The sequence below is a fragment of the Lissotriton vulgaris genome, chromosome 5 (genome assembly GCF_964263255.1).
Source record: "Lissotriton vulgaris chromosome 5, aLisVul1.2, whole genome shotgun sequence".
In the NCBI taxonomy this organism is placed as follows: Eukaryota; Metazoa; Chordata; class Amphibia; order Caudata; family Salamandridae; genus Lissotriton; species Lissotriton vulgaris.
Genome location: NC_141693.1, coordinates 1,590,585,586 through 1,590,611,403, shown reverse-complemented (window position 1 = coordinate 1,590,611,403; position 25,818 = coordinate 1,590,585,586). Strand labels below are relative to the sequence as shown.

At 45.6% G+C, this 25,818-nt stretch overlaps 1 protein-coding gene across 4 annotated transcripts in view; it reads right to left on the bottom strand.

The window, feature by feature from the left end:
• The window catches only part of AP1G2 (adaptor related protein complex 1 subunit gamma 2), a 130,068-nt gene extending 115,584 nt beyond the window's left edge, over nucleotides 1–14,484 (bottom strand). Inside the window, exons 1-2 of one of the 4 annotated variants that reach the window (XM_086923703.1) lie at nucleotides 13,872–14,484; nucleotides 7,720–7,924 (exon numbers count right to left, since the gene is read on the bottom strand). In XM_086923703.1, the coding sequence (XP_086779829.1) occupies nucleotides 7,720–7,920 (201 nt within the window). In that variant the 5' untranslated portion in view covers nucleotides 7,921–7,924; nucleotides 13,872–14,484. Of the gene's footprint in view, nucleotides 1–7,719; nucleotides 7,925–13,615; nucleotides 13,811–13,871 lie in introns of those variants that run through there. The other 3 variants (XM_086923705.1, XM_086923704.1, XM_086923702.1) reach the window with 3 other exon arrangements.
• Between the last annotated feature and the right edge of the window lie 11,334 nt (nucleotides 14,485–25,818).

Sequence of the window (25,818 nt, the reverse complement as noted above, 5' to 3'; positions counted from 1 at the left end):
AATCATTTATAAATGGGTGAAAAGTGCACAGACAATCCACAGGAACAACTGTCACAGACCTACACAAAACGAGAGACAGAATGCCTTATATGTGTTAAACAAATTAATGAAAGATCCTCTTCTCAGGACAACATGAGAAACCCAGGTTTGCTTTAAAAGAGGGCAAATCATTGAAAGAACAAGGACGGTGAGTACTATACCATCTGCAATAAGACGCTTCCCTTGTGGGTATTGCAATATCGGTCATTGACGAGAAAGAAAAAAAGAATTAGACTTAGGTCTTAAGTCACACACAGTTTTAAAAAACTTCACGAACTGTGAAACAATGTGATCTACATCAATATTTGCACATGCAATTTAAAATACATCAATATGACTATGAGGAAAGCAAAAACACGGATTAATAAACATAGAAGCACCTTTAGGTGTAAAAACCCACAAAATTGATGCAACCCTTTCTTGAAAAGGGACACTCTGAGAATGACTGAGTGGTCAATCATTGAAAAAATTCCTTGGGAATCTACAACGGAGTGAAAACTGCTCCGGTTCCAACAATGTTGGATTCATCGTTTGAGAACATCCATATATGGATTTAACAATCAAGTAGCCTGGAACCTAATAAAATAAAGATGAGAATGGTGCAAAACATGCAATATCTTGAGACGGACTATCCACACGCCAGTTACTAGGAACAGCCTATGTTCTAAATGAACACAGAGCCATAATTCTGCCTAATTTCCAGATTTACAGTTAATACTGAAATACTAAGAGCTCCTTTATTCAATTTCCTTTAAAATATCAAAAAAGACATACATAAATCATACCATTCATAGAAATTCTTTCACCTCAACAATAAGTACACACTGCTATGGTCTCTTTTTAAAAATGTACTTTAAAATATAAAAAAAAATACACATCTCACACCACACATTCACTTTTTTCACCTTGAGAATGAGTAGAAAGTTTTTGATTGCACTGGATACCCCCATTACAGGAAATGGCGAGATTGGAAGTAGAAGCCCCATAATGCCCAGGCACATGTAATACATCACCACAATGGTGCTCAGATAATTTGCTCAAGTAGTTTGAGCTGACTTAAAAAATGACGCCCTCTGCTTGTATTCTCTATTGGCGGTCAAACAAGAAACCAGTAAGCTACTGGCAGTGCCTACACCAATGACGAGGTAAGACCTCCGGTGGGGGCCAGGAATCCATGTTAGACTTGTAAACACTGCTAACGATGCAAGTATAGTGCGCGTAGCAGTTTGAGGGTGGTCACAGGGACCATTAGCAGCCATATAGGAGACGATGAGCCACATTTAGCGAATAAAGGGGACTGCTCACATCAGATAAATGTGTTGTTTCCCATAAAGTGGTTTAAAGGATACTAGAGAATATGGCGGGACTGATAGTTATTTTGAGCAGATTTTGCCATCTCCCATTTCATTCTTAGGTATACGCTTTGATAATATGAATTAATTTGGTTTTACCCAGTCAGAAGATATGAAACAATTGTCCTGGTTAAAAATGTAATGGCAGTGAATTACCGAGATATCATCAACTGTGCCCCCATTTCAAACAACAAAAACAGCCGGACTTGGGCATTAGATATATGGCTTGGAAGTGAAGGACTGACTGATCTGTACATCGCTGCCTAAGATAGAAGGATAGGTATAGTAATGTGTAAAAAAAGTGATCAGTACATATTAAAGTATTATCAAGAGCGAAAAGACAACAAATATAGCATTTGGACAAATTCAAAAATATTAACCATTACTTATTTTGACTCTCAGGGTTCCATGCTCATGGCTTGGTATAGGCAAGAAAAGGACTCCCGCCATATGAAGAAGGGATAATAATGATATTAGTACGTAACCCAAACATAATGTCCTTATACCTTTCTTCACACACAATACTGTGTGAATACAAGAAGATGCCTTCTCACCATGACCTGATCACAAAATTAGGCTTAAGGCAAATCAGTGAGCCATGTTGCTAGTGCTGCAGTGATATAGAAATCACATTTCACTTGGTAGACTTTGGTAAATGTGAGTGGTTTGCAGTGTCCACTCAGTATGGTGTACCATTCTTTTCAACTGTTCTAATTATAACATTTTTCTTTATTTTTATTTGAAGGTAGAAAAAACACTAAAGAATTAGTTCAGGCATGAGAGACTTATGCTTCATCACTTTGCATGGTTGGGATGTAGGGCAGGCAGGGATCAGAATAGCCCTAATGAAGGCCGCTGATCCATACTGGGCATTTGAAAGGCCAAAACATGTTGGAAATTTGGCTGGATAGAGGACTCGTGTTTCATCAGACATCCACGCAGGAAACATCTTTTAACCCTTTCGATGCTGATGACGAGCTCAGCTCGTCATCACCCACGGGTGTCGTGTGCCGATGACGAGCTGAGCTCGTCATGACACCAGCAAAATGGCAATTTGCCGCACAGCGCAAAAATCACCGCAGCAGCGATGCGGTTAATCATACTTAAGGTACCCCATTATTAAAAAGAGAAAACTCAGTGGGTATACCGTAAGTATCTTCTCACCTTGTGGTCGTTAGGTCACCAATGGTGAAAAATGATACAATAACCTGGAGGTGAGGTGAGCTTCCCAAAATCTGTGGTGAACACCTGCTTTTTCGTTTTCCCTAGGACTTAAAAATCATTTAGCCCCATAATTGCCTCCAAGCACTTTTGGTGTGATATTATCTGAAGGGCTGATCTACTGTCTAAACTCTATGCACTCTAAAAACGAGTTCTGCTGTATGAGACCTATAGATTTTCTGTACCCTAACTAGCCACTCTGACTCTGCTGCACTAGTTCTGCTATATGAGTTATGAGCTTGACTTTACAATTAAAGGATCCGTTCTTTTGTCTATGGCTTCAGTCTTTAACAACAATTTCTCCGTTTAAGAAGAAATTGCACCTCAATGGAGGATTACGAAACCCATGCCATGAATCTTAAAGAAAAATTCTTGGAGAGAGGGTACCCTAAAAGAATGATACGTCACGCTTTCAAACGAGCTAAATATTTTAATAGGGATAGCCTTTTCAATCTAAAAAATGAGAACCAGAACAACGCACAGCCAATTATGTTTGTGACTAATTTTTCACAAGTAAGCTACAAGGTTAAAAACATAATAAATAGAAATTGGCACCTTATTTCAGACAAAGCACAGGTCCCTATCCCAAAGCCCATGTTCTCGTACAGGAGAAACAGGACAATTAGGAACTCTTTAGTTCATACGTACAAAGAGATCCCCAAAAATCTGCAGACTACCATTGATGGTAACCCACTTCCAAAAGGGACCCATCCCTGTATGGGTTGCGTGAACTGCGCGAACATCATCAAAGGTGACAAAATCACAGTTAATGCAAAAACAGTATATATCAAAAGTTTTATTAACTGCAGAACTAAAAAACGCAATCTACCTCATCCAGTGCCCCTGCAATAAATCTTATGTAGGAGAAACATCAAGAGAAATTAGGTTGCGCTTAAACAAGCACAGATCAGCCCTTAGGACGAATAAAAATAGGAGCACCCCTCACTGAACATTGGAGGGAGGCGGGCCACAAAATTGAAGATCTAAAATGGTGTGGCTTGGAAAAGATAACTGGTAGTGCTAGAGGGGGCAACCAAAACAATAAGAGGAAAAGAAGGGAGCAATTTTACATGTCGACCCTCAACAGTGTGAGGTGCGGCTTGAATTCAAGAGAAGATTGGGAAAAAATTGTCCAATAGAGATCTAGAGAATCCCCACCCCTGACTAAGGATTAGTGGAGTATAGAAAAGTCAGCACACCCAAGAGCTGAATAAGAACATGGGGTGGCTGATATTAGATGGCCAACAATAACAAATATATTATTTTTTTATATATTTTTTATATGCAACACAGGTAGTGTAATCGGGCACAATATTTTCAATATCTAACAATAAAACACCGAATGAGTTTAGACCAAGCGGGTTTTTTAGAAATATCTACATAACATATACGTGTTAAAGCAAGAATGTAGAACAGACGCACTCTTTAATATGTATATATTTATGTTCTGTAACTTAGACCCCGGTGAAACTTATAGAGTACGTGGTTTCCTTAATATGGAACAGGCAAAACGAAAAACTATGTACACACAGAACCGACACGATGATACGAGCATAAAAGAACGCGCCGTGGTAAAAGTAAAAGAAAACATGTGTTTCTGTAATACAAAATGGACAACAAAAAACACCACGTGAGGAAATACCTGACGCAATTATGCCATCATACAAGAACGCGCTAAATAATAACATAGGAACGCGTTCGGTCACCATGGAAACGGCCCCCTAATCTGAAGCAGGCATAGTATGTGTACGAGCCAATAGTTGAAGAAGTCCGGAATCAAAGAGAAAAGTCAGCACAGAAGAACGCGATAAATGATTACATAGCAACGCGTTCGGTTGCCATAGAACTGACCCCCTAATCAGCAAGAAAGAAAGAAAGTGCATGAGCCAATAGTTTAGCAAGTCCGGAACTGAAGCGAAAAGCGTTCGGTTGCCATAGAAACCGGACGCTGATTGGCTAACGTTGAACCAATACGGTCTAAGGTGAGGGACGCCCAATCAGAATGCGGGAAGCATAAAAAGCTTCGTCAATTGCAAAACATTCAGTGCTCTTCGCGGCTCGTAACATACCGGCTGAGGGACACATCGAATGACTGCCAGGATATAGGAGCAGGGAGGCCGATTACCGTACTAAAAGGTAAGGATAATTAGAAACTAGGGACCAATTGATTTTAAATTAGCGATTTAAACGCCCCATGTATTTCGAACTTTACATTTAAAGAATCCTTATAAGCCCAATATGGTCTAAGGCAATAATTTGGTTATACTTTAAATCATATTAACTTGCCTGAAATCGCCCATTTTTTCGTATAACATGAGATAATTTAAAAATAAACTACTATGGAATTATTACCAATAATTTTTTTTTAAAAACCACTATATATGTTTTGTATTGCCCAATGTAGTACGGACCCTCTCTCCAAAACGGAGTGACTTGGAAGCAAATATCATTGGAATTGCACCAGTCAACCTGATATTAATGGTGAGTGATCCCCTTACAGTGAATAGGTAATGATAATAATTAATTTCCTAAATAAATGATGCCGAAATATACTTATATGGAACGATTATAATTTCCTAGGGAGATTGACGATACCCACAGTTGAGAATACGGTGGCTCCTCCTGGTAGTCCAATATCGAGCACATTTATGCTGAAAATCAGGTACTCACGTTATAGTATATATAGATAACAAAAATCGTTTCCTTATAACTAGGCATGAAATACAATCTGCCTGGATTATAGATAAACCCATAGTGTTATGGTTATTAGAAAACATAGCATATGTGCATTTATCTTATACAGTGACATCACATAGCAAAAGCAGAATCCGAAAAACAGGCCCATGTATCTGATGCCTACAGAGTTCCGATAAGAAGCAAATAAATGTCCGGTGGGGAGATTCACTCCATCTGACATAAGGTATGCGCCAGAATGAGAATCCCATTAACATATCCTCATAGATGTTTGCAATTGGGGTCCAATAAGCATTGGACTATACAGTCCAAGGGAAAGGTAAACATTAATAGTTTTGTCCAAGTGTAGGTGCGCGTAGTAACAATATAATGGGATGTGAAACTTAAATCATGTTACTGTGTAAAATATGTGTACCCACCAGTGTCTTGTAAAGAGAAACTAAGGCTTTGTGTTAAAGAATGATGCCCGTTGATTAAGAGATGTTAGTTAAAAATGAAGACACAAAAACTGTGGTTATAGGTCCTATAGGGTTCACTATCTATTGGTTTTAACAATGAAAAATATTTTTAATCTGCACCACTGTAAGAATGGTAACTCTGTGTTTTTAAATCCATCCAGAATCAGTCCTGAAGAAGGTAGACAAACTGAATACCGAAACGCCGCGTTGACTTGTGATTCTTTGTGTTTTTAATTCATTTTTTACAAAAATGTATAACATGTGTTTTTTAAAATTGTAATAATGTATAATGATCGATTGTTTTTTTGAATTGTAATAAATGCAAAACAGAGGTTTACCAAACTTACGGTGTGGAAAACATCTCTTCTTAATTGTTTTAATTGTGTTATTCATTAAATATAGCAGATTTTGATGACGTAAGTAGAGTTGAATATATAGCCAAAAATTAGGTCCTTTTTAAACACGTGGCATCAATTTAATACATATTATCATTGGTACATAGAATTGCCTTTTTTTAGCTGAAATACACTGTCAGTATTGGTGATTGACCCTTTGTAACTTTACCTTTCCCGCCTGATTGATGGCATGCGCATTGAATAATAAGCTCACTATAATGTGCACTCAATAGGAGTGGACACACTTTCATACCGTCCTTCTGGTGGGGACGCCCTTGTCCTTTTTGTGAACCACTATCCCCCCAGTCCCCTATTTAGCCTGTGTGGGGTCCTCCTTTAATTTTTTCACTTCAGTCTTTAACAAGCCTACAAAAGATATGTAATGTAAGAGATAGCACTGCTACTGAGTTGAATCAGTAAGGTTTATTTAGCTGAAAGTATAGCTGTTTGGTCTATGGTGTAGGAGCTTGTAAGGTCTGTGTAACTTTCAAGAACTATGAAGTTTGTTGTCAGAGAACGGAACATCAGTGTACCCTGAAACAGTGATGGTTACTTTGCTTCTGGACTCCAGAGTCAGAGTAATCTTCGTAAACTGAAGAATAGCTGTCCTTTGGGAAGCACATAAGATTTAGGCAAACTGAGGGATAGGGTTTGCTGTCTTAGACTTGAGCCTGTAAGACCTGTAAAAGATTGGTTTATCCTAAAGAATAGATCTACTGTCTGAGGTATCAGCATGTTAGACCCAAGTATCAACTCTGCTGCCTGCCACTTGAAACATTAAGATGTGTGAAAACTGATGGTTTGCACTGGTGTGCAATGTTTAACTAAAAACCTAGAAGTTACTTCAGAAGTTGATGTGGCAATTCTACCTTAATCCTAGAAGATCTGCGTAAACTAATGGGTAATGTGTTGTCTGTGGCTGAGACTGTAAGATCTGTGTTACCTAAAGTATAGACCTGCTTCACAAATCTGTAGCCTTTAATGGCTCCCACCATCTGGAACAGTTTGCCTTGCTCTCTTCGAGCTTGTTCTGATTACAGCAACTTCAGGAAAGCACTAAGGGTATCAAAGTATCAAAGGGTTTTACGCATTCTGTGTCTATGGAAAAATGTGCTCATACATATGGCCCTAAAAACAGACCTGTTCTAGACCTCATTCTCAGCTTGAGTTGACCGAGCTCTGAGATTCCCTGGCAGGGGTGATTTGCGCTCTATATCAAATTGTATTATTATTATAATGTTTCTGCATCCCACAGGACAGGACTGCAGTCTAAGGCTTATGCATAAAAATCAAGGAACCCTGAGCAATAGTATGAGAGGACCGACCCTTCAAATCTGAGTGTTCTGAGGTGTGGCTTTGTTGTGCTAACTGTGCATGTGTAATCTGTATGACTGAGCACTGAGTGCACGAGACCTAAGAGGCAGCTCTGCTGGCTGAGACACAAATCTGTGAGACCTGTGTGACCCCAGTGGGGATTCTACAGCCTGCGGTATTCTCCATAATCTGATGCATAATCTGGTACCTTGAACTCAGAATAGCTATACTAAAATAGCATTATACCTGTCCGAAGTGGGCCGGGTATCCCAGCATGTGCATGTAGAGGAGCTTGGCCACATTGCGGTAGCGGTACAGGGGGTCTTCTTCACGGAAGGCAGCCCGGATATCCGCACACTCCTTCTGGATGATTTCTCGCTCCTGTGCCTGCGTCTTGCTGCTGCGTATCAACCGAATAAGCTCCTGGACCCTCAGTGGAGGCAACATCCTCCTGGAAAAGAGATACCAATTGAAGTTAGAAGATCTTGAAGTGACAGAAAATTGGCACAAAACTCTACTGTCTTGGGCTGCAAACTCTGTGTAATCTTGGGAATAACTTTGCAGTGAGACTCAAGCCAGTAAGACACTGTAAACTACCTCTGCTGAGGCACCGGCCCGCTTGAGTTGGGTGACCTGCATGATCCACGTAACTGGAGCTACAGCCCTGCTGATTAAGGATATGATTGCCCAAGCACGAGGGATAGCTGTGATGTCTCACTCTGTAAAACTGGTCTGTCACTGGAGGAACCCTTCTGCTGCCCAAGGCTCAATCCTGTTTTGCATGGCCTGAGCACATTGCAACATTTCAAGGACAGTTAAGCTGTGCAGAGCGTTAACTTGAAAGGTTGGTTTAACCTAGGGGATAACTGCCCAGCTCAAGCTTGAAATTAAGACAGCTGTGTTCAGGCACTCGACTCTTCCAAACCCTGCAATCAACCCTGGGAAACTGAACGGGTGCCCAAACCGGTTTAGCGAAGGGCCTCTACTTGCTTCGGAACAGGCAGGCATGGGGTAGAGAGCATGGTTAAGAATACACACTGCCCACACCAGACATTGCTCAATGTGTTCAGGTCAGGGCCACACGCTGTCCTGCACAGAATGTATAGCGCTGTGAAGGAGTGAAATGCTACCTAATGTGCTACAGGAGGTCCTAACAAGCATTCCAATGCAATAGGTCTTGCATTTGTGAGAGTTTAAGCTATTAGCATTGTAAATGACAATGCCTTTTATTTATGCGTTTTCAAAACCAACACATATATAAAAGGGCATTGTCATTTCTAATGCCTATAGCTCAAAATCTAACAAATGTGAGACCACTTTCATAATGGCCGGGCACCTTTCTTTAGACGCTGCTCACCGTATTCAGGTTACAGCGTGCCACATCTAAAGAAAGGAGCGGAACCACCATTAAAGTGAAAGCAAGTCAAGGGGCGCTTTTTTCCCCAAAAATAATGTGTTCACAAAAATATTTTTGGGGGTAAAAGCGCCCCATGATTTCCTTTCACTTTAATGGTGTACCCGCCCCTTTCTTTAGGCATGGCTTGCTGTAACCTCGAATACGGCAGCAGCGTCTAAAGAAGAGGGCAGCCATTATGTAAGTGAAAGCATGGTACAGAGGCTTTCACTGAAAGAAAAAAAAAATGTTAATAGCGGGCCGCTAAAGCAGACCATGCTGACGATTTAAATAAATAAATAAGTGCGACCTCTATACTTGAAGCAGACTGCACTGCTAAAGTAAATTAACAAAGAAATGCGGCTGCTACAGTTAAAGTGGACCACCATTAGTAATTAAAATAAAAGTAGGCATCGTGCTGTTTGTAGGAAAGCACATAGTGGGTGGAATGGGGGCAAATCATTCAAGAAAATAGTGCTCACAACCTAGATTAAGCAGACCGTGTAACAACACAAGTAAAAAGCCCAGTCGTCGTGGGAGGGTACAAATGCAGACAAGGCGGTGCCAAGGAGGGACTACTAAGCCTATTCATTAATAAAAAGCAAGGATTTAGAAAGGACAGTAACAGGAGCCAATTGAAAAGATGGTCGGAGCTTAAACTTCCAACCAGAGTAAAGCATGCCTCGAAGAGCAGCGCCTGTGATGCCCAGGCTCGACCTAAAAAGGAACACATCTCTGAGGAGAGGCACAGCTCCATGCCGCACACAACGCACGTGGGTGTGCGCCACGGCCAGCAGGGAGGTAGTGTCAAGGGCGTCACTAGAGGGGTGCGGAATGCACTGGGTAACACCATCACATGGGGTGACACCCTGACACTTCTGTGAGGCCAGCTTTGTCTGAACCACGGACGTGTGCGTGCTGCAAAAGCTCAAACACACACATCCAGCGCTCCACGCTGCAGGTGCATGACACCTCGGGCGTCCGGTGATCGTTGCAAACTTGAACCGTCAGCAAAGAAGGCAGCGTGACCGGAGGAGCTCATCTCATGCTGCACTTAGAACAAAAGGGAATGACCTGTTTATTTCAAATAGTTTCTGGATTGAAACATTTTCAATTTGAATTATTCCCAACACCTTTATGCTTATCGTTAATCTAATACTGGTAATAGGGATTGGCAAAGTCAATAGTTTATGCGTATATTCATTGTTGTGTGATGTATCTAAATGCAAAACTAAAATTCTCAAAGACAGACACTCGAATACTGGTCGTTCGGCGTATGATGCAATCAATGGATTCCTCTAGTTCACTTGCTTACGCTATATCCTTAATCACGTTGGCTGTGCCTCTTGGATGCGATATCCAATTACCCTTCTTTGGCACCTCCTACTTAGTGACCCCTTCCCCGCCTTTTTCGTCCCACTTAAATCACTGCCTGGAACTGACTAAAAGCTCTCTGTAAAACTCAACTCTCATACTGGGATCCCGGAAAACCAAGCCATCCTCCAGGGGACAGCCTGGTACGTTGTGGTTACGCTGTCAGATATGGAACGATGGAATTGACTGATCTCAAACTGCTAGCACCATCTGCCTTCCAATCAGGATGGTTCTGAACCAGATGTTTACGCTGGCCTTTATCTTGATAGATGTTTTGGCGTTCTTAGCTTAGGAAGCAAGAGCTAAAGTATTACTGTTTTTTTCAGTGTATTCAAATGAGCACTGGTCACCACGGATCACATTAGCCTAGAAAGATTGTCCGGTGAGCTAAAAGCTCGCTGCTGACACCTGCGGAGAGCTGCATGTCATTAGTTCGAATCCTAGCGAGGTCAGCCCATCTTTTTCTCCCCAAAAAGTAGTGTAAGTTATCTATGGGTAAATATAGTCAATAACACCTGTTATTTACAGCGCTAAGAAACAGTTGAGGTGGTATATGGGGAGGCGATGCAACAACCCCGCTGGACGCAGTGGGCGTGTTGCAGTGACTCCGGTCTGTATAGGGAGGGATGAGATACCGTGCATGGATTCGGGTGCACAGGTTTCGGTGGAAGCGGCTTGCAAAAGTTACGATGCGGCTCTGCGTCAATCTAATACTCTCGAGGCCCCTCGATGCAATGGCTCTGCGACGACTCTCGCAGCGACGTGATGAGGACCGGTAGCAAGAAGTGAGACGATCTCAACAGTGACGACAGGATCTGCGCCGATACTCGCAGTGATGGTAATCTTCCCGCACCGGTCTGGTGCGTCCCGCAAGCGAAGGATGCGATGACTCTGGCAGCGGCAACAGGCACTGCGACGATCTCGGCCTTCGCGGCGGCGGGAATTTCCTTGCACTGACGGGGATTCGCCCCGCAAGCAAGCAATGCGATAAAACTTGCAGAAAATCTTTAAAATCTTGGTTTCCAGCTTCCCAACACAGGTACAACTTCCAGAGGGACCACAACTGGTCCAAGCACTCTAGGAAGGACAGAACTCTCTCAGCAGAGTTCAGGGAAGTCCTTTTGTTCCTGGGACTTCTCAACAGGGAGCCAGCTCTTCTTCAGGCTCTTGGAGATTCCTTAAAGCAACGGGACACAGCACAAATCAAAGTCCTTCCCCTCTCCTTGGCAGCAAAGTGACTGCAGGTCAGTCCAGCAAAGCAACAGCAGGACAGTCTTCCTTCTTCAGTCTTCCAGCTTTCTCCTTGGCAGAGGTTCCTTTTGATTCCAGGATGATCTAATTGTCTGTAGTCTGGGGTCCTGTACTTATACCCCTAAAAGTCTTTTCTCCCTTTGTGCAGGAGGGCTCTGAGCCCGGTCTGAACCAGTTCTGGGTGTTCCTTGAGCACTTTGTTTTCCTTGCCTCTCCTTCCCTTTCAGAGAGAGGGGCAGGGTAGTCAGCCGCCCAGCAGGAGGTGGAGCCAGCATTGTGGAAGGCAGGCCCAGGTGCTTCCCCCTCCCACCACTCTAGATGCAGATTGAGCTATTCAGCCCAGGGATGGCCCACTCAGCCTCTGGGAGCCACCCAGCCCCTGTCACTAACAAACCAGACAGTCAATTCACAAACAGGCCAGGGAACATAGAACGGTCAGACAAGAGAACAGAAACTTTCTAAAAGACCTGTTCTCAAACACAAGATTTAAAAACCACCTTTCCTAAAAGATGTGTTATTAAATTCTGAGTTCAGGGATACCAGACTTTTATGTCCCATCTTGCTTCTACGGGAAGATATGCAGGTAACCACTGTAGGCTGCATTCTCCATGATAGCCTATGTGCAAGATAGCCTTACAATAGTGAAAAACGAAAATGGCTGTAATTCACTACCAGAGCATGTCACGTGCACTAGTGCATGCTCTAACTTTCACATACACTGCACCCTGCCCAAGGGGGTACCTTGGGCCTTCCATAGGGTTGACCAATGTGTACAGAAAGGGAAGGGTTAGGCCTGGTCAGTGGGGACACTGACCAGGTTGACATGGCAGTTCACAGACTGCACACAGGCATTGCGGTGGCAGGCCTGAGACACCATTTTAGGGCTACTCATGTGGGTGGCACTATCAGTGCTGCAGGCCCACTAGTAGCATTTGTATCACCAGCCCTAGCACCCTCGGTGCACTTTACTAGGGACTTCTTGGTGATACAAATATGCCAAACATGGATAACCAATTACAATAACAATTTACACAGGGAGCACTTGCACTTTGACACTGATCAGCCGTGGCAATATGCCCAAAGCATTTAAACCAGCAAAAACGAAATCCAGCACAGTGTCAAAAATACAGGAGGCAGAGACAAAAAGACAGGGGAAACCACGCCAAAGAAGCCAGGTCTAACAGTGCCTACGTATACAGTGGGAAGTTACCATTTCAAGATGGCCGAAGTGTTAACCGTGACTGGCGAATAGGATTGCTGCTGACCCAATAAGAATGAAAAGCTTCTCTGCTATTCCAAACTGTGTGGAACTCTGCAAATTACTTATCTGACCATTATCACATATGAGAGCACGGTTGTGTTTGATTTAACAGACTATACTGTTGCTCCATCTAGAATAGGAATCTAGTGGCGAACTGTACAACCTGAGGCCAGAAAACCTGGATCAAGCCTTCCTTTTCTGTATTCCAAACTGTGCGGCCCTAGGATATTATCTTATTTGACCATTATCACATATAAGATCCCTGTTGTGTTTAATAGACTATACTGTTGCTCCATCTGTAATAGGAGTCTCGGCCCCATATAGAGGTAAACTATGGCACGTGACATGCCTACTTCACTCATGGCATCACTGTAAATGCGGGTCAGGAATGTTTCTAAGTTCCTGTTTAAAGACTATCACCTTTAACAAATGCTTTCTAGAGAAGTGCAAGAAACTGTAGCACTACTTTGAAAAGCTTTCGTTCTAGAAATATATCTTATTGGATTTTGAAGAGACTTTATCGTATTTTACGTGCTGCATGATTTACATACAGAATAAATGTTTAGCTCGATTCGTGCTCTGGCTTGTTTAGTCGAGTCGGACCCTTGGCTGGTCTCTAGCTCGGCTCTTCCGATTAACTTGTTGACTGGCCACCACCTGTATCCGAAACGAGTTATTTACAGTAAGAAGTGTTATGGCCAGACTCTGTTGCCTCGCGCATGAGCATTTGCAACCTGTGAGTGTGTGGGAGGGGAGGTGGGAGGGGAGGAGGGAGGGTTCGGCGAGGCCTCAACTTCTGAGAAGTGTGGGGTGTGCGGCGAGGGGTCTTCTGCAGCGTGAGCTCGGGGCATCTGCCCACTCACCTCGCTGTTGAGTGGGCGCAAGCAGAGGAGCCTCCTCAATAATAACCACCTGTCCCACCTCGAGCCCCCGGCAGGTGTTCCCGGCACGGCGCGGACAGGTGGCTCAGGCTCCTCTTCCGGACTCTTCTGGGGACTCGTCTTAAAGACTCTTCCGGGATGGACGGTACCTGGTTCCTCCTCCCCGGAAGCCTGCCCTCTCGGCCCCTCCCCGCGCTCGGGACACACTTCCTGGTGCTCGTGCTGCGGTGCAACTCACCTGGGATATTAAGTGTCTGCTCTTAGTCACCATTACTGAGATGTAGATGTCCTTTTGTGGCGACTGCTGGATTGGCAGGAGGAGGAGCAACAGACAGGGCTGGAAAATGAAATATTTGAATAATCATAGCGTTTTGAATAGCAGACTTCGCGTACTCAATTGCTTGCTAGGTGGGACTTTTACGCGTACTCGATTCATCCATGTGGTGGGAAGATTTGCAGGAAAACGAAGGCACGGTACAACAATCCACCTCAGAAGAATGAAAGGCTGAGCCGCTCCACGCCAGGATTTAAGCGTTTCGTATTATTGCAAACACATTTTTTTTGCAGTCGGTTTATTTATCCGCAAATGTCTCGCTCTGTGCATCACGGAGGTGATTACAAGGGTACACGCATTTCTAAAGCCAGTAGGTTACTGAAAGACTTCTTCATGTTCCGTCAGCAGAAGCCCCTCTCCTCTCCTCCTACACCGCCTTCACGGTAAGAGGCGGCTCTACACCAGCAGCCCGGCTGTCCGTGAGTAGGAGAGGATCATACACGAGTAACATCCAGGGGTCGAACTGGGGAGAGGGTTGGGGGGGGGGAGTATGGGAATTGTGGGCGGAAATTCAGAGGGCGGGAATAACCCGAGCATTGGGTCAGTGGGCGGAGGCAGAGGTGTGGCCAGAAAGAGCAAATCATTCTAATTTTTGGTATTTAGCATTTCACTACCCAGTTGCAGTTTCAGTACGTTATTTAATTCAACCAATGGATACACGTGTTTATTTAAGGTTTAATATGAGTTATTGATATTAAAATACATTCACCTAGCGGGATATGCTTCCACTCACAGAATGGCCTAAATACTCTTAAAAGTGGAAGCACAAGACATTTGTCTTCGAGCAATGCCGTTTCTGCATCATCACTTCTCCTTGAGCAATTCAAACATGAATGGCAAAATATTCTTGTTTGCAAATGTTTTCTATATAATTAGGGCTCCCAGTTTTATGGTATTTATTTTGTTAGCATTTCCGTCTGCATTTATCCATATTTATTTTTTGCCCACTATATCTGTATTTATCCATATTTATTTTGTGTTTTGCGGATAAATGAAGTTGTAAAACTGAACATTTCCATATGTATTTAACTGAAATACGTGCACTCGTACTTTGATTTCTGTCTGTTTTAGCTACTTTAGCTGCCACATATTATATAACAAAACATCCACTCTTCAATATTAGCATTATAACACAAATGTATGTTGACACATAGCATTATTTTAATGAAATTGCATCCTGTTTTTTTTAAAATAACAATGCTGTCCATCTGCTCAACTGTTGACGTATAATTCATGAAAGACAGCAGTCAGTTAAAAGAAGCCAAATTTACTGTATTTATCCACTTTTAAAAATAAATGCAGACAGAAAACACATTGGTTTCTGTCTGTAAAAATCTGTAAAAACAGAAAACTGGGAGCCTTATATATAATTACGTCTGCAATATTTGCCACATAATGCACCATCTGCTGCATAATTGACGATTTTAAGTAATTGTTTGTAGCTCAAAAGGATCAAAAGTTACAAAAAATGTGATGTGTTTCTGCGAAGTGGACAGCCCTTTCTAAAGGTTGACTGATAACCTTTTTCACTGATGCATTTGTATGTCACACAGGTACTAATAAGGCAACATCTTTGCAGAGACTGTTCACATGTATAAAAATGGAAAAACAATAAAGTGTCAAAAAATATCATGTTTCAGCCTTTTTTTTGCTGCTTAATTTAGTCAACACTGCAGCATAAGTTTGTCCTCCATTGCCTCATAATTCCAGTGGCCCCAAAGCAGGCAGCACATGTTAAAAGTGCTTGTTCATGAAGCAGAGAGACCGTCAGGTTTGTGAACTTAGTGTGGTGTGAGTGAAAATCCTGTATTGCTGACACCTGGTGATTTGCAGCTACTACTGCTAATACCAGGCCAATGGAAGGACCGATGGGTGATGCGAACTGGCCTCAAGGGCAGGGCCGCTCTATCAATGGTGGAGCCCTGTGCGACAATGTTTGTTGGTGCCGCCCAATTACTCTCTCCGCCACAGATTCCCTTACTACTACCCTTTAACACTGCCTCTCACGTCTCTGTTACCACACTCTAGCTCAGTTGCATTTAATTTTATTTACAGCGCCACTGATCCCATTGTAGGGTGTCCGTGCACTTTACTTCACATAGAGACAATCAATAATACACGTGTAAATGACTGTATAGGAAATGTTACATAAGGCAAAGGATTACAATGTGAAGGAGTCACATGACAACTATACTAGTGGTCAGTATAGCTTAATAGTGATTAGTCTGGAGAAACACAAACTGAATTTAGAACGTAATACCATGGTTGGAGGTTCTCTTCAATAACCAGAATTGATTTCTATCCAAATGAACCCTTTTTGCAACTTTAGGATAATCAAAGACTGGGAAAAACACCATGACACTCTTAATTTATACCCTGCAGTTTGCATACAGCTCTAATATGACAGTTAATAGCTCACTGTTCCATGTTACAATTTTGACTTATAAACTGCAAGTAACAAAAGGATCTCACTGACAAAAGCAGTAACCCACTGACCTATTGACATTAAATGCACTTTGTGAGGTGCATGTTACATGTTCTTTGCAGCAGGCACATTAACCCTCTGCGCTACCTTTCCATGAGTCAAAAGTCCATCTCTCTATAGGAAGAACAGTAATCACCGGAGTTATTCTGACTGTTAGACTTGGCACCATCGGCGTGGGTCTCCCTTCCATTTATTGCTTTTGTCTCCTCTGTGTTTGCTGGTGTTAGATGCTCTGGGCGCTTTGCCACTGCCATTCAGTGTCACAGCGCAAATGCCCTATTGTAAATTGACTGTATTAATTGGTATAATCCTAATTGACCCAAGGAACATGATAGGAACGTCAAATTTAGTATGCCTGAGCTCCAAACATTAAAGAGCTTTTTTAGTGACCATTATTTCTATATTCTGTGTTTAAAACTACCACTTTTGGGAAGTAGGTATTTTCTGGTCTAAGCCTTCCCTTGTGCTCTGCTGTTATGTGTATTGGCTGTCTGGTTTTGGATGGTCTGGGCAGACTGAGACCGACCTGGATTAATGGAGAGATCTGAAGTTGGAGTATGGGGAGGGTGACCCTTTGATCTGAGCAGGGCTGTGCCTGGCAAGGTGAATGATGGCTCCACCTCCCACTGTGCGTCTGAGGGCTGATCCTCTCTCCCTGAAAGGCAGGATGCAGCATTGTAAATAAAGTGCTCCAGGACGACACCAAACTGGTTCTGACTGGGTTCAGTGATTTGTGACTTTTCTGAGAACAAAGTCTTTAGGGGTATAAAGATCTGTGCTGAAACCCCTGCACGGTGTGTTACTTCTGGATGTCAAGACGAACCTCTGTCCGTGTAACTAGAGGGAAAGGACTCTAAAACTTTCATCCTTCTTTCTGAAGCAAATACCCAAGGGCCTGATTTCAGCTTGCCTCCTGCCGAAGTCTCAGGGACATTAGATTTCACCCATCAGCCGTCCGGATTCCTATTTGAGGGGGATTCTACTCGCATGTGAGGCCTCTGTTGAGAATTCCAGAGCCTCTGGTTCTACTGCGGGGAACGCGGGCTGAAAGTCATTGCATCGCTATTGTGGGCCGCTGCAGCTGAAGAGCTGTTGCTGCTGAGAGCCCGCATTTGCCTGTGTTACCAAAGTCATCGTTATCGCAATTGTGGGCCGCTGCAGCTGAGGAGCTGTTGCCGCTGAGAGCCCGCATTTGCCTGTGTTACCAAAGTCCTCATGATCGCAATTGTGGGCCGCTGCAGCTGAGGAGCTGTGCTGCTGAGTGCCCGCATTTGCCATCCTACGAGAATCATTGCAATCGCTATTGTGGGCTGCTGCAGCTGAGGAGCTGTGCCGCTGAGTCAATCAATCAAGAGTATTTGTAAAGCGCGCTACTCACCCGCTAGGGTCTCAAGGTGTTGAGGGGGTGGGAGGGGGGGCTGCTACTGCTCGAAAAGCCAGGTCTTGAGTTGCTTCCTGAAGGAGAAATGCTCCTGGGTAAGTGGTAGGTGGGTGGGGAGGGTGTTCCAGGTCTTCGGCGCCAGGTAGGTGAAGGATCTTCCTCCGGTGGTGGTTCTGTGAATCCGTGGGACAGTGGCGAGGGCGAGGCTGGCGGGTTGGCGTGTAGAATGTGAGGGGGTTGTTGAGGTATTCGGGGCCCAAGTCGTGGAGAGCCTTGTGTGCGTGGGTGAGGAGTTCGAACGTGATCCTTTTGCTGACGGGGAGCCAGTGCAGGTCCCTCAGGTGGGCGGAGATGTGGCTGTGTCGGGGATGTTCAAGTCGAGTCGTGCTGAGGCGTTCTGGATGCGCTGGGGTCTTTTCTGTAGTTTGACGGTGGTCCCAGTGTAGAGGGCGTTCCCGTAGTCCAGACGGCTGATGACATGGGCCTGGGTGACCGTTTTCCTGGTTCCAGTGGGGATCTAGCGGAAAATCTTACGGAGCATACGGAGAGTGAAGCAGGAGGAGGTAACGGCATTAACTTGCTTGGCCATCGTGGGGGAGGAGTCAAGGATGAGCCCCAGGTTGCGTGCGTGGTCTGTGGGTGGGGGCCCAGAGCAGGGGGCCACCAGGAGTCGTCCCAGGTGGAGATAGATGGGCCGAGGATGAGGACTTCCGTCTTGTCTGAGTTCAGTTTCAGGCGGCTGAGCTTCATCCAGTCTGCAATGTCTTTTATTCCGTCCTGGAAGCTGGCTCTGGCAGAGGTGGGGTCGTTGGTGAGGGAGAGGATCAGTTGGGTATCGTCGGCGTAGGAGATGATGTTGAGGTTGTACTTGGATGCGATGGCTGCGAGGGGGCTCATGTAGACGTTGAAGAGGGTGGGGCTGAGGGAGGAGCCTTGAGGTACGCCGCAGATGATCTTGGTGGCTTCTGCGAGGAAGGGCGGGAGACGGACTCTCTGGGTTCTGTCGGAGAGGAAGGAGGTGATCCATTCCAGGGCCTTTCCTTGGATCCCGGCGTGGCGGAGACAGGTTGTCAGAGTGCGGTGGCAGACAGTGTCGAACGCAGCCGAAAGGTCGAGCAGGATGAGGGCGGCGGTCTCTCCGTTGTCCAGCAGGGTCCGGATGTCGCCGGTGGCCGCGATGAGGGCGGTCTCGGTGCTGTCGTTCGCTCGGAATCCGGACTGCGATGGGTCGAGGGAGACGTTCGTCTCCAGGAAGGCTGTCAGCTGTTTGTTGACGGTTTTCTCTAGGACTTTTGCAGGGAAGGGGAGGAGTGAGATGGGGCGGAAGTTCTTGAGGTCTGAGGGGTCTGCTGTGGGTTTCTTCAGGAGGGCGCTGATCTCTGCGTGCTTCCAGCTCTCAGGGAGGTGGCGGATATGAGGGAGTTGTTGATGATGTCCCGAAGTTTGGGTGCGATGATGGAGTCGGCTTTGTTGAAGATGTGGTGTGGGCAGGGATCGGTTGGGGAGCCCGAGTGGATGGTGTTCATCATGTGGGTGGCATCTTCTGTGCTGGCCTGAGTCCAAGCGCACATGGTGGTGGTGGGGGGTGTAGGTTCGGTGGTGGGGTACGTGTTCTGAGCGCCGAAGCTGTCGTGTATGTAGACGATCTTACTGTGAAAAAAGGTGGCCAGAGAGTTGCCGAGGTCTTGAGAAGGCGTGAAGTCGTTGTTGTTGCTGGCGTTGGGGTTGGAGAGCTCTTTCACGACGTTGAAGAGTTCCTTTCTGTTGTGGGTGTTGTTGTCCAGTCGTTCTCTGAAGGATGACCTTTTGGTGGTACGGATCAGCTGGTGGTGTTTGCCGGTGGCTTTCTCGAGGGCTGTCATGTTGTCCGTTGACTGGTTGTGGCGCCAGGCTTTCTCGAGGTCACGGCAGGATTTCTTGGAGTCTTTGAGATCGTTGGTGAACCACGCGGCATTCTTGCTGTTGAGGTTGCTGGGAGGGTTTTTCAGTGGAGCAAGGGTGTCGGCGCAGTCGGTGATCCACTGTGTGAGGTTGCGGGCTCCTTCGTTGGGGTCCGTGGTGTTGGTGGGAGGGTTTAGGCGCAAGGAGGTGGTGAGTTGGTCGGTGGTGATCTTGCTCCAGCATCTTCGGGGGGTTTGTTGAGGTCGGTGGTGGGTCGTTGTTTTCCTGAAGTTGAAGTGTACGCAGCTGTGGTCGGTCCAGTGGAGCTCGGTGGTGTGGCTGAAGGAGATGTGGTTGCTGGAGGAGAAGACAGGGTCGAGCGTGTGGCCGGCATAATGGGTGGGGGTGTTGACCAGTTGCTTGAATCCGAGGTTGGCGAGGTAGTCTAGTAGGGCTGTGGTGTTGTTGTCCAGGTTGTTCTCCAGGTGGAAATTGAGGTCTCCTAGGAGGATGTAATCGGGGGAGGCGTAGGCGAGTGGGCTGATGAAGTCTGCGATGGCCTCGCTGAAGTGTGAGCGTGGTCCCGGGGGTCTGTAGATGAGGGTTCCTCTGAGGGTGGTCTTGGGGTCGGTGTGAATCTGGAAGTGCAGGTGCTCTGCGGTGGCGAGGGTGTCGTCGGTGTTGGTCGTGATGCGGATAGTGTTTCTGTGGGCGATGGCGATGCCTCCTCTGGTCTGGTTGACGCGGTCCCTCCGGATGATCTTGTAGCCGTCCGGGATGGCAATGGCGATGTCGGGGGCTGAGGAGGCATTCATCCAGGTTTCCGTGAAGAAGGCGACGTCTGGTGCAGTTTTGTCCAGGAAGTCCCATAGTTCGACGGCGTGCCTGTGGATGGAGCGAGTGTTGAGCAGGATGCACTTGAGGTGGTTGTTGTTGGCGGCTGTTTTGGCTGGCACGGTGCAGGACCGAGTGCAGGTGAAGTAGCAGGCGTGGCAGGTGAAGGCTCTGTGGGTGCTTTTCGGGGTTTGCTTGGTAGCAGGCTGGATGTCGGCCGGTGTTGAGTGCGTGGAGGGTGGCGGCGTCATAGCTCAGTCAGGTTGGCTGGCTCTGGCGGGGTCCAGGGGTTCTGGCGCTGGGCGCGGTCCAGGCGCGGATGGGCGTAGACGGGCTAGCCTTTGGCGCGCCTTCGGGACGCAATCGGCGTGGCCGCTGTGCGTAGGCGCGGTCCCCGCCATTTATGGCGAAGTGGGAGGAAGGAGCAGCTGGGAGGCGGGAGCGGGGCGGCGAATGGGGAGCAGGAGACAGGAGAAGGGGGCGGGCCGCAGGAGAGCAGCAACGGGGAGCAGGGGGGGTTGGAAAGAGCGGGAAAGTGGAGCGGGCGAGAGCGAGGGCAAGCCTGGAGAGCGAGGGCAAGCCTGGAGAGCAGGGGCCCTAAGGAGAGGCGGCAGCAAGAGGGCCAAGTAGGCAGCGGCAGCAGAATCCGGGCACACGGGGCCGTGCGGTAATAGTGACCGGGTCAAGAGTGCCCAAACTAGTCCCCACTTCGAGGATCTTGTTACCACCAGCGTGTGCCGCTGGGTGACCGCCTTTAAGCCCCGTCCCAGTATTATCGTCAGTGCACGCCGCAGACCACTACAATTGGGAGCTGTGGCCGCTGCGAGTCCACCTGTCATCACCGCGGCTTCCTTGTGAGGCGTGCCGTGCCCCTTTAAATCTCTGGTACATTGTGCATCACCTGGTCGCGGGGACCGCAGCCTCAAACTAAGTCCATCCCACGCGCTTTTTGAATCCTCTACGGCTTTTGAATGAATCTGTAGTTATGTGCATTGTGGTTTCTTGATCGCTTTTGAGTCTTATGTTAAGCCTATATAAAGATACTTATTTTTCTATAGCTACTTGTGTGGTGTCCCTTTGTAGTGTCTTCACTGCGTTATTGTGTAGGGTCCTGAATGCTTCACACACTGCCTCTGAGATAGGCATGTCTGCTCGTGCTACATTACCACAGGGTTGAGCAAGGGTTATCAAAGGGTATAGCCCCCTTACTCTGACTTCGGAAGAAGGATCCCTATTTGGACCTCGGCGCCAGCCGCTGCCAACTAGAGATCCTTATTTCTAACACTGACATTTTTATTGTTGTCAAAAATTGCTGGAGGCCAGGAAGGAGGCAGCAAGTGCCTTTAGAAACATAATATACTTGCAAACATGACGCCCCCACCTGAAGTCAGCTCCTGGTGCGATTGCACCGGTCACACCTCCCCGCTCAAGGGTTCTGTGACCTCAGTGACAGTGACTGTTGCTGCTTCATAGGCCTGGCTGCAAAACTGGAGGTGAACTTCAGCATGGATTGTGGTGGACAGGCCTTCAAGGTAAATCCACACTTGCCACCGCTAGGGTCCACCTGCTGGTGCTAAGACACCAGGGCTTCTAAGGTCTTGCGGGGCCTTCTAAGGTTTAGCATGGGACTGTGCTCCCACAGGAGAGTGGGCTGGTGGATTGGTCATGAAGGCTGAACCTGGTTCCTCAGTTTCAAATTCAGCAGCTCTGACCATAGTGCCACATCCTATCCTCAACTGAACATCATACTGCCACACTGGGAGAAACTTGCACTTCCTTCAACGACAACCCAATTGTGACCCGCTCTAAACACCTGGATGCGATTCAATTCAATTGCGCACTAGACAAGAGTAATATGCTGCCTAAAAAAAAAGTTACATCCTTGGAAAAGCAAACTCTCAAGGAAATGCAAGATTAAGTAAAGTAGGCAGGAACAACATGGTTAACTTGACGCTTTTACACTTATTATTCAGAAAGCAATGAGTGTTTGTGCCTGAAAAGTTAAGAACATATTTACAGAAGGGACCCGTTTCAATGTCCATTGCTTATATCCTTACAAAACGTAAGCGGTTTAGTTTTAAAAGACCACATCCCTGAACACAGAGCCGCAGTACACCATTTGTTTTCCAATCCACCCATCAAGCATGTATTGCACACTACCTCCTGAAATAGTGCAGTTCCCCACCAAGGAAAAACGATGTTAAAAAAAAAAAATGAGAAAACAAAAGTAGCGCTTCACGGGCAAACTCTAAAGTGGAGCTAATGTGTGTGGGTGTGAATAAAATCAAGCGACCACTACAGCTTGCGTTATTTAGTTATTTGTCACATTTTGAACCCTTTATTACTCTCTGACCCAAGGCTGCACTTTGGCATAGAAAAATGTCCGAAAAAGATGATATTTCCAGCAAAAGTGTTTTCTTTTTTGAATCCATTTCACGGAGGAACAAATAACCGAACGGAAAGGAAAGAGAGAGTAATAACCGTTTCTTGAAGTCACGGTTTCAGTAATGAAGGAGGAACAGGAATGAGCAGGAGGAAGAGTAAGAAGGGGTGTACAGCTCCCAGCGATTGAGCAGGAGAAGTGGACACTGTCTTTGTCTTCTGTGGGAAAGATGGAAAAGACAGTCTTTTTCCTTCTCTGCCCACCCTGCCCGTCCCCAAACGGCCACAAAAGCAGAGACTTATTGTTACAAATTGGGGGTCTCTAGTTGGCAGAGGCAGTTACCTTAGTCCAAATAGGGACCCTTGCTTCTAGTCAGTGAAAGGAGGGACATCCTCTTTGATAACCCCTGCTCACCCCCTGGTAGCTTGGCATGAGCAGCCAGGCTTGTCTTCAAGGCAATGTGTAAAGTATTTGCAACCACACTCCCAGTGACACAGTGATAACACCACAAATGGACACCACACTGATGTATGAAAATAGCGGTATCATTACCAAGAAGAAAAATATGGTAAGACCAAATGATAAGAATCCAACATATGCATATTGTAGGAGAGTAGAGTCTGCTTCCTATGGTCACCCCCACTTTTTTCTCTGATATACTGGTTTCTCGACTTTAGTGTGGGTGTGGGCCTGCTAATCAGAGCCACAGCCCAGCTGTTCTCTCTCTAAATTCATACCATGTACTTTAGGTACATACCTAAATGGGTATTGGGTCACCTTTGTGAGCCCCTGTATAGTGTACCATAGGTACCCAGGGCATAGGTGCATCCAAAGCCTACCAGGGGCTGCAGCATGTATTATGCCACCCCTGGCTGGCCATCCACATTGACACAACTGGCTGATCACTCAGCTGGGGCAAGGTCGTGTAAGCTATCAAAAGGTATTTGATGACCTGAAGTAGGTCATATGCTCTGCACCTATTCTGAAAAGTCTAGTTTACTCCAAGGAATTCATTATCCAAACAGATGCTTCTGAGTTGGGTGTGGGAGCTGTTCTTTCACAATTGAATAAAAATGGTCAAGACCAGCCCATTGCTTTTATTAACAGAAGGCTGACCCTTAGAGAGAAACGTTGGTCAGCTATTGAGAGGGAGGCCTTTGCTGTGGTTTGGGCCCTGAAGAAGCTGAGGCCATACTTGTTTGGTACTCACTTCAAGATTCAGACAGACCATAAGCCCCTCTTGTGGCTAAATCAGATGAAGGGTGAAAATCCCAAACTACTCAGGTGGTCCATTTCCCTACAGGGTATGGACTTTACAGTGGAACATAGACCTGGAACTGACCATGGCAATGCAGATGGACTCTCCAGATATTTCCACTTAGAACATGAAGACTCAACTGGTCAAGGTGAGTTTAATGACCCTGCATTTGGGAGGGGGCGGGGGGGGGGGTTGTGTAGGAGAGTAGGGTCTGCTTCCTATGGTCACCCCCACTTTTTGCTCTTATATACTGGTTTCTCGACTTTAGTGTGGCTGTGGGCCTGCTAATCAGACCCACAGCCCAGCTGTTCTCTCTTTAAATTCATACCATGTACTTTAGGTACATACCTAATTGGGTATTGGGTCACCTTTGTGAGCCCCTGTATAGTGTACGTAGCTTCATACACTTTTATATTATCCAAAAGAAAAAGAACTCCAAGACAAAGAAGCGGAAGCACGAACGCTGAGGAGCAAAGGGAAACCCTCGTAATCAATATTTCCTCCAAGCAATTGACATTGGCCCAAGAGGCGGTTTTGAATAAAGGCACATCATTTGTGCCTAATTATCACACAAACTCTCTTGAATTAGAGGTTTCCATTTTCAAATTTATGCGCAATCTAAGACTCGAGCATTTTTTTTACCAATATGCTACCCAATTCTGATACAGACCGCTACTAGATTCGCAAGAAGTAGATTCGGATTTGAGTTCATTCAAGTCCAAGAGTGTATACATGGCACCGGTGTCACATAAACTTTTAGACACTTTTGAATCATTAGTAAGACATGACTTAGCAAAACTCAATCTCAAGCCACCAATCAGATGTAACTTACACAAGCATGAAATGAACATGTTACGTGAAATTACTGCAGATGCCACCATCACCTTCCAAATGGCGGATAAGGGTGGAGCTTTAGTAATTATGGACACTGTTCTTTATCAGGAGAAGGTGTTACAACATCTATCAGACACTTCAACTTACATCAAATTAGATCAGGATCCTAAATCTATGATTATGGATGCATTTGATCAGATTCTAGACAAAGCACAACAAATGTCTTGGGTCAATGTCCCTTTACGTAGGTCTCTTACAGTTCAGTATCCTAGAAGACCCAAACTGTATATGCTTCCTAAAGTGCACAAAAGCATCACTGACCCTCCATTTCGCCCGATCGTCTCCAGTTGCGATTCCATTTTCGCACCTGCGGGACGCCTGGTAGATCATTTACTACAAAAATTTGTACAAACTTGGCGCAGCTATGTGAAAGACACAACACATTTTTCGAATCTTCTCAAACAAATCCATGACATGTTACAAGAGCAGTGGCTGATGTGTACAATAGATGTTACTTCTTTGTACACCTCCATACCATTGAAGGAGGGAGTAGAGGCCTGTGAATAGGCACTGCTGCAATTACCAGAAACCACAGTGAACAAAGTTTTCATTTTGGAATGACTCACCTTCTGTTTGCAACACAGTTATCTGGCATGGCAAGATGATTTTTATCTGCAAGTCAGTGGAACCTCCATGGGTTTTTCTGGGGCTCCCTCGTACACCAACACATTCATGGCCCAGTTCGAGAATGACCACATTTTCAAGCAAACTGAAGGGCAGACCAATCTAGAATTT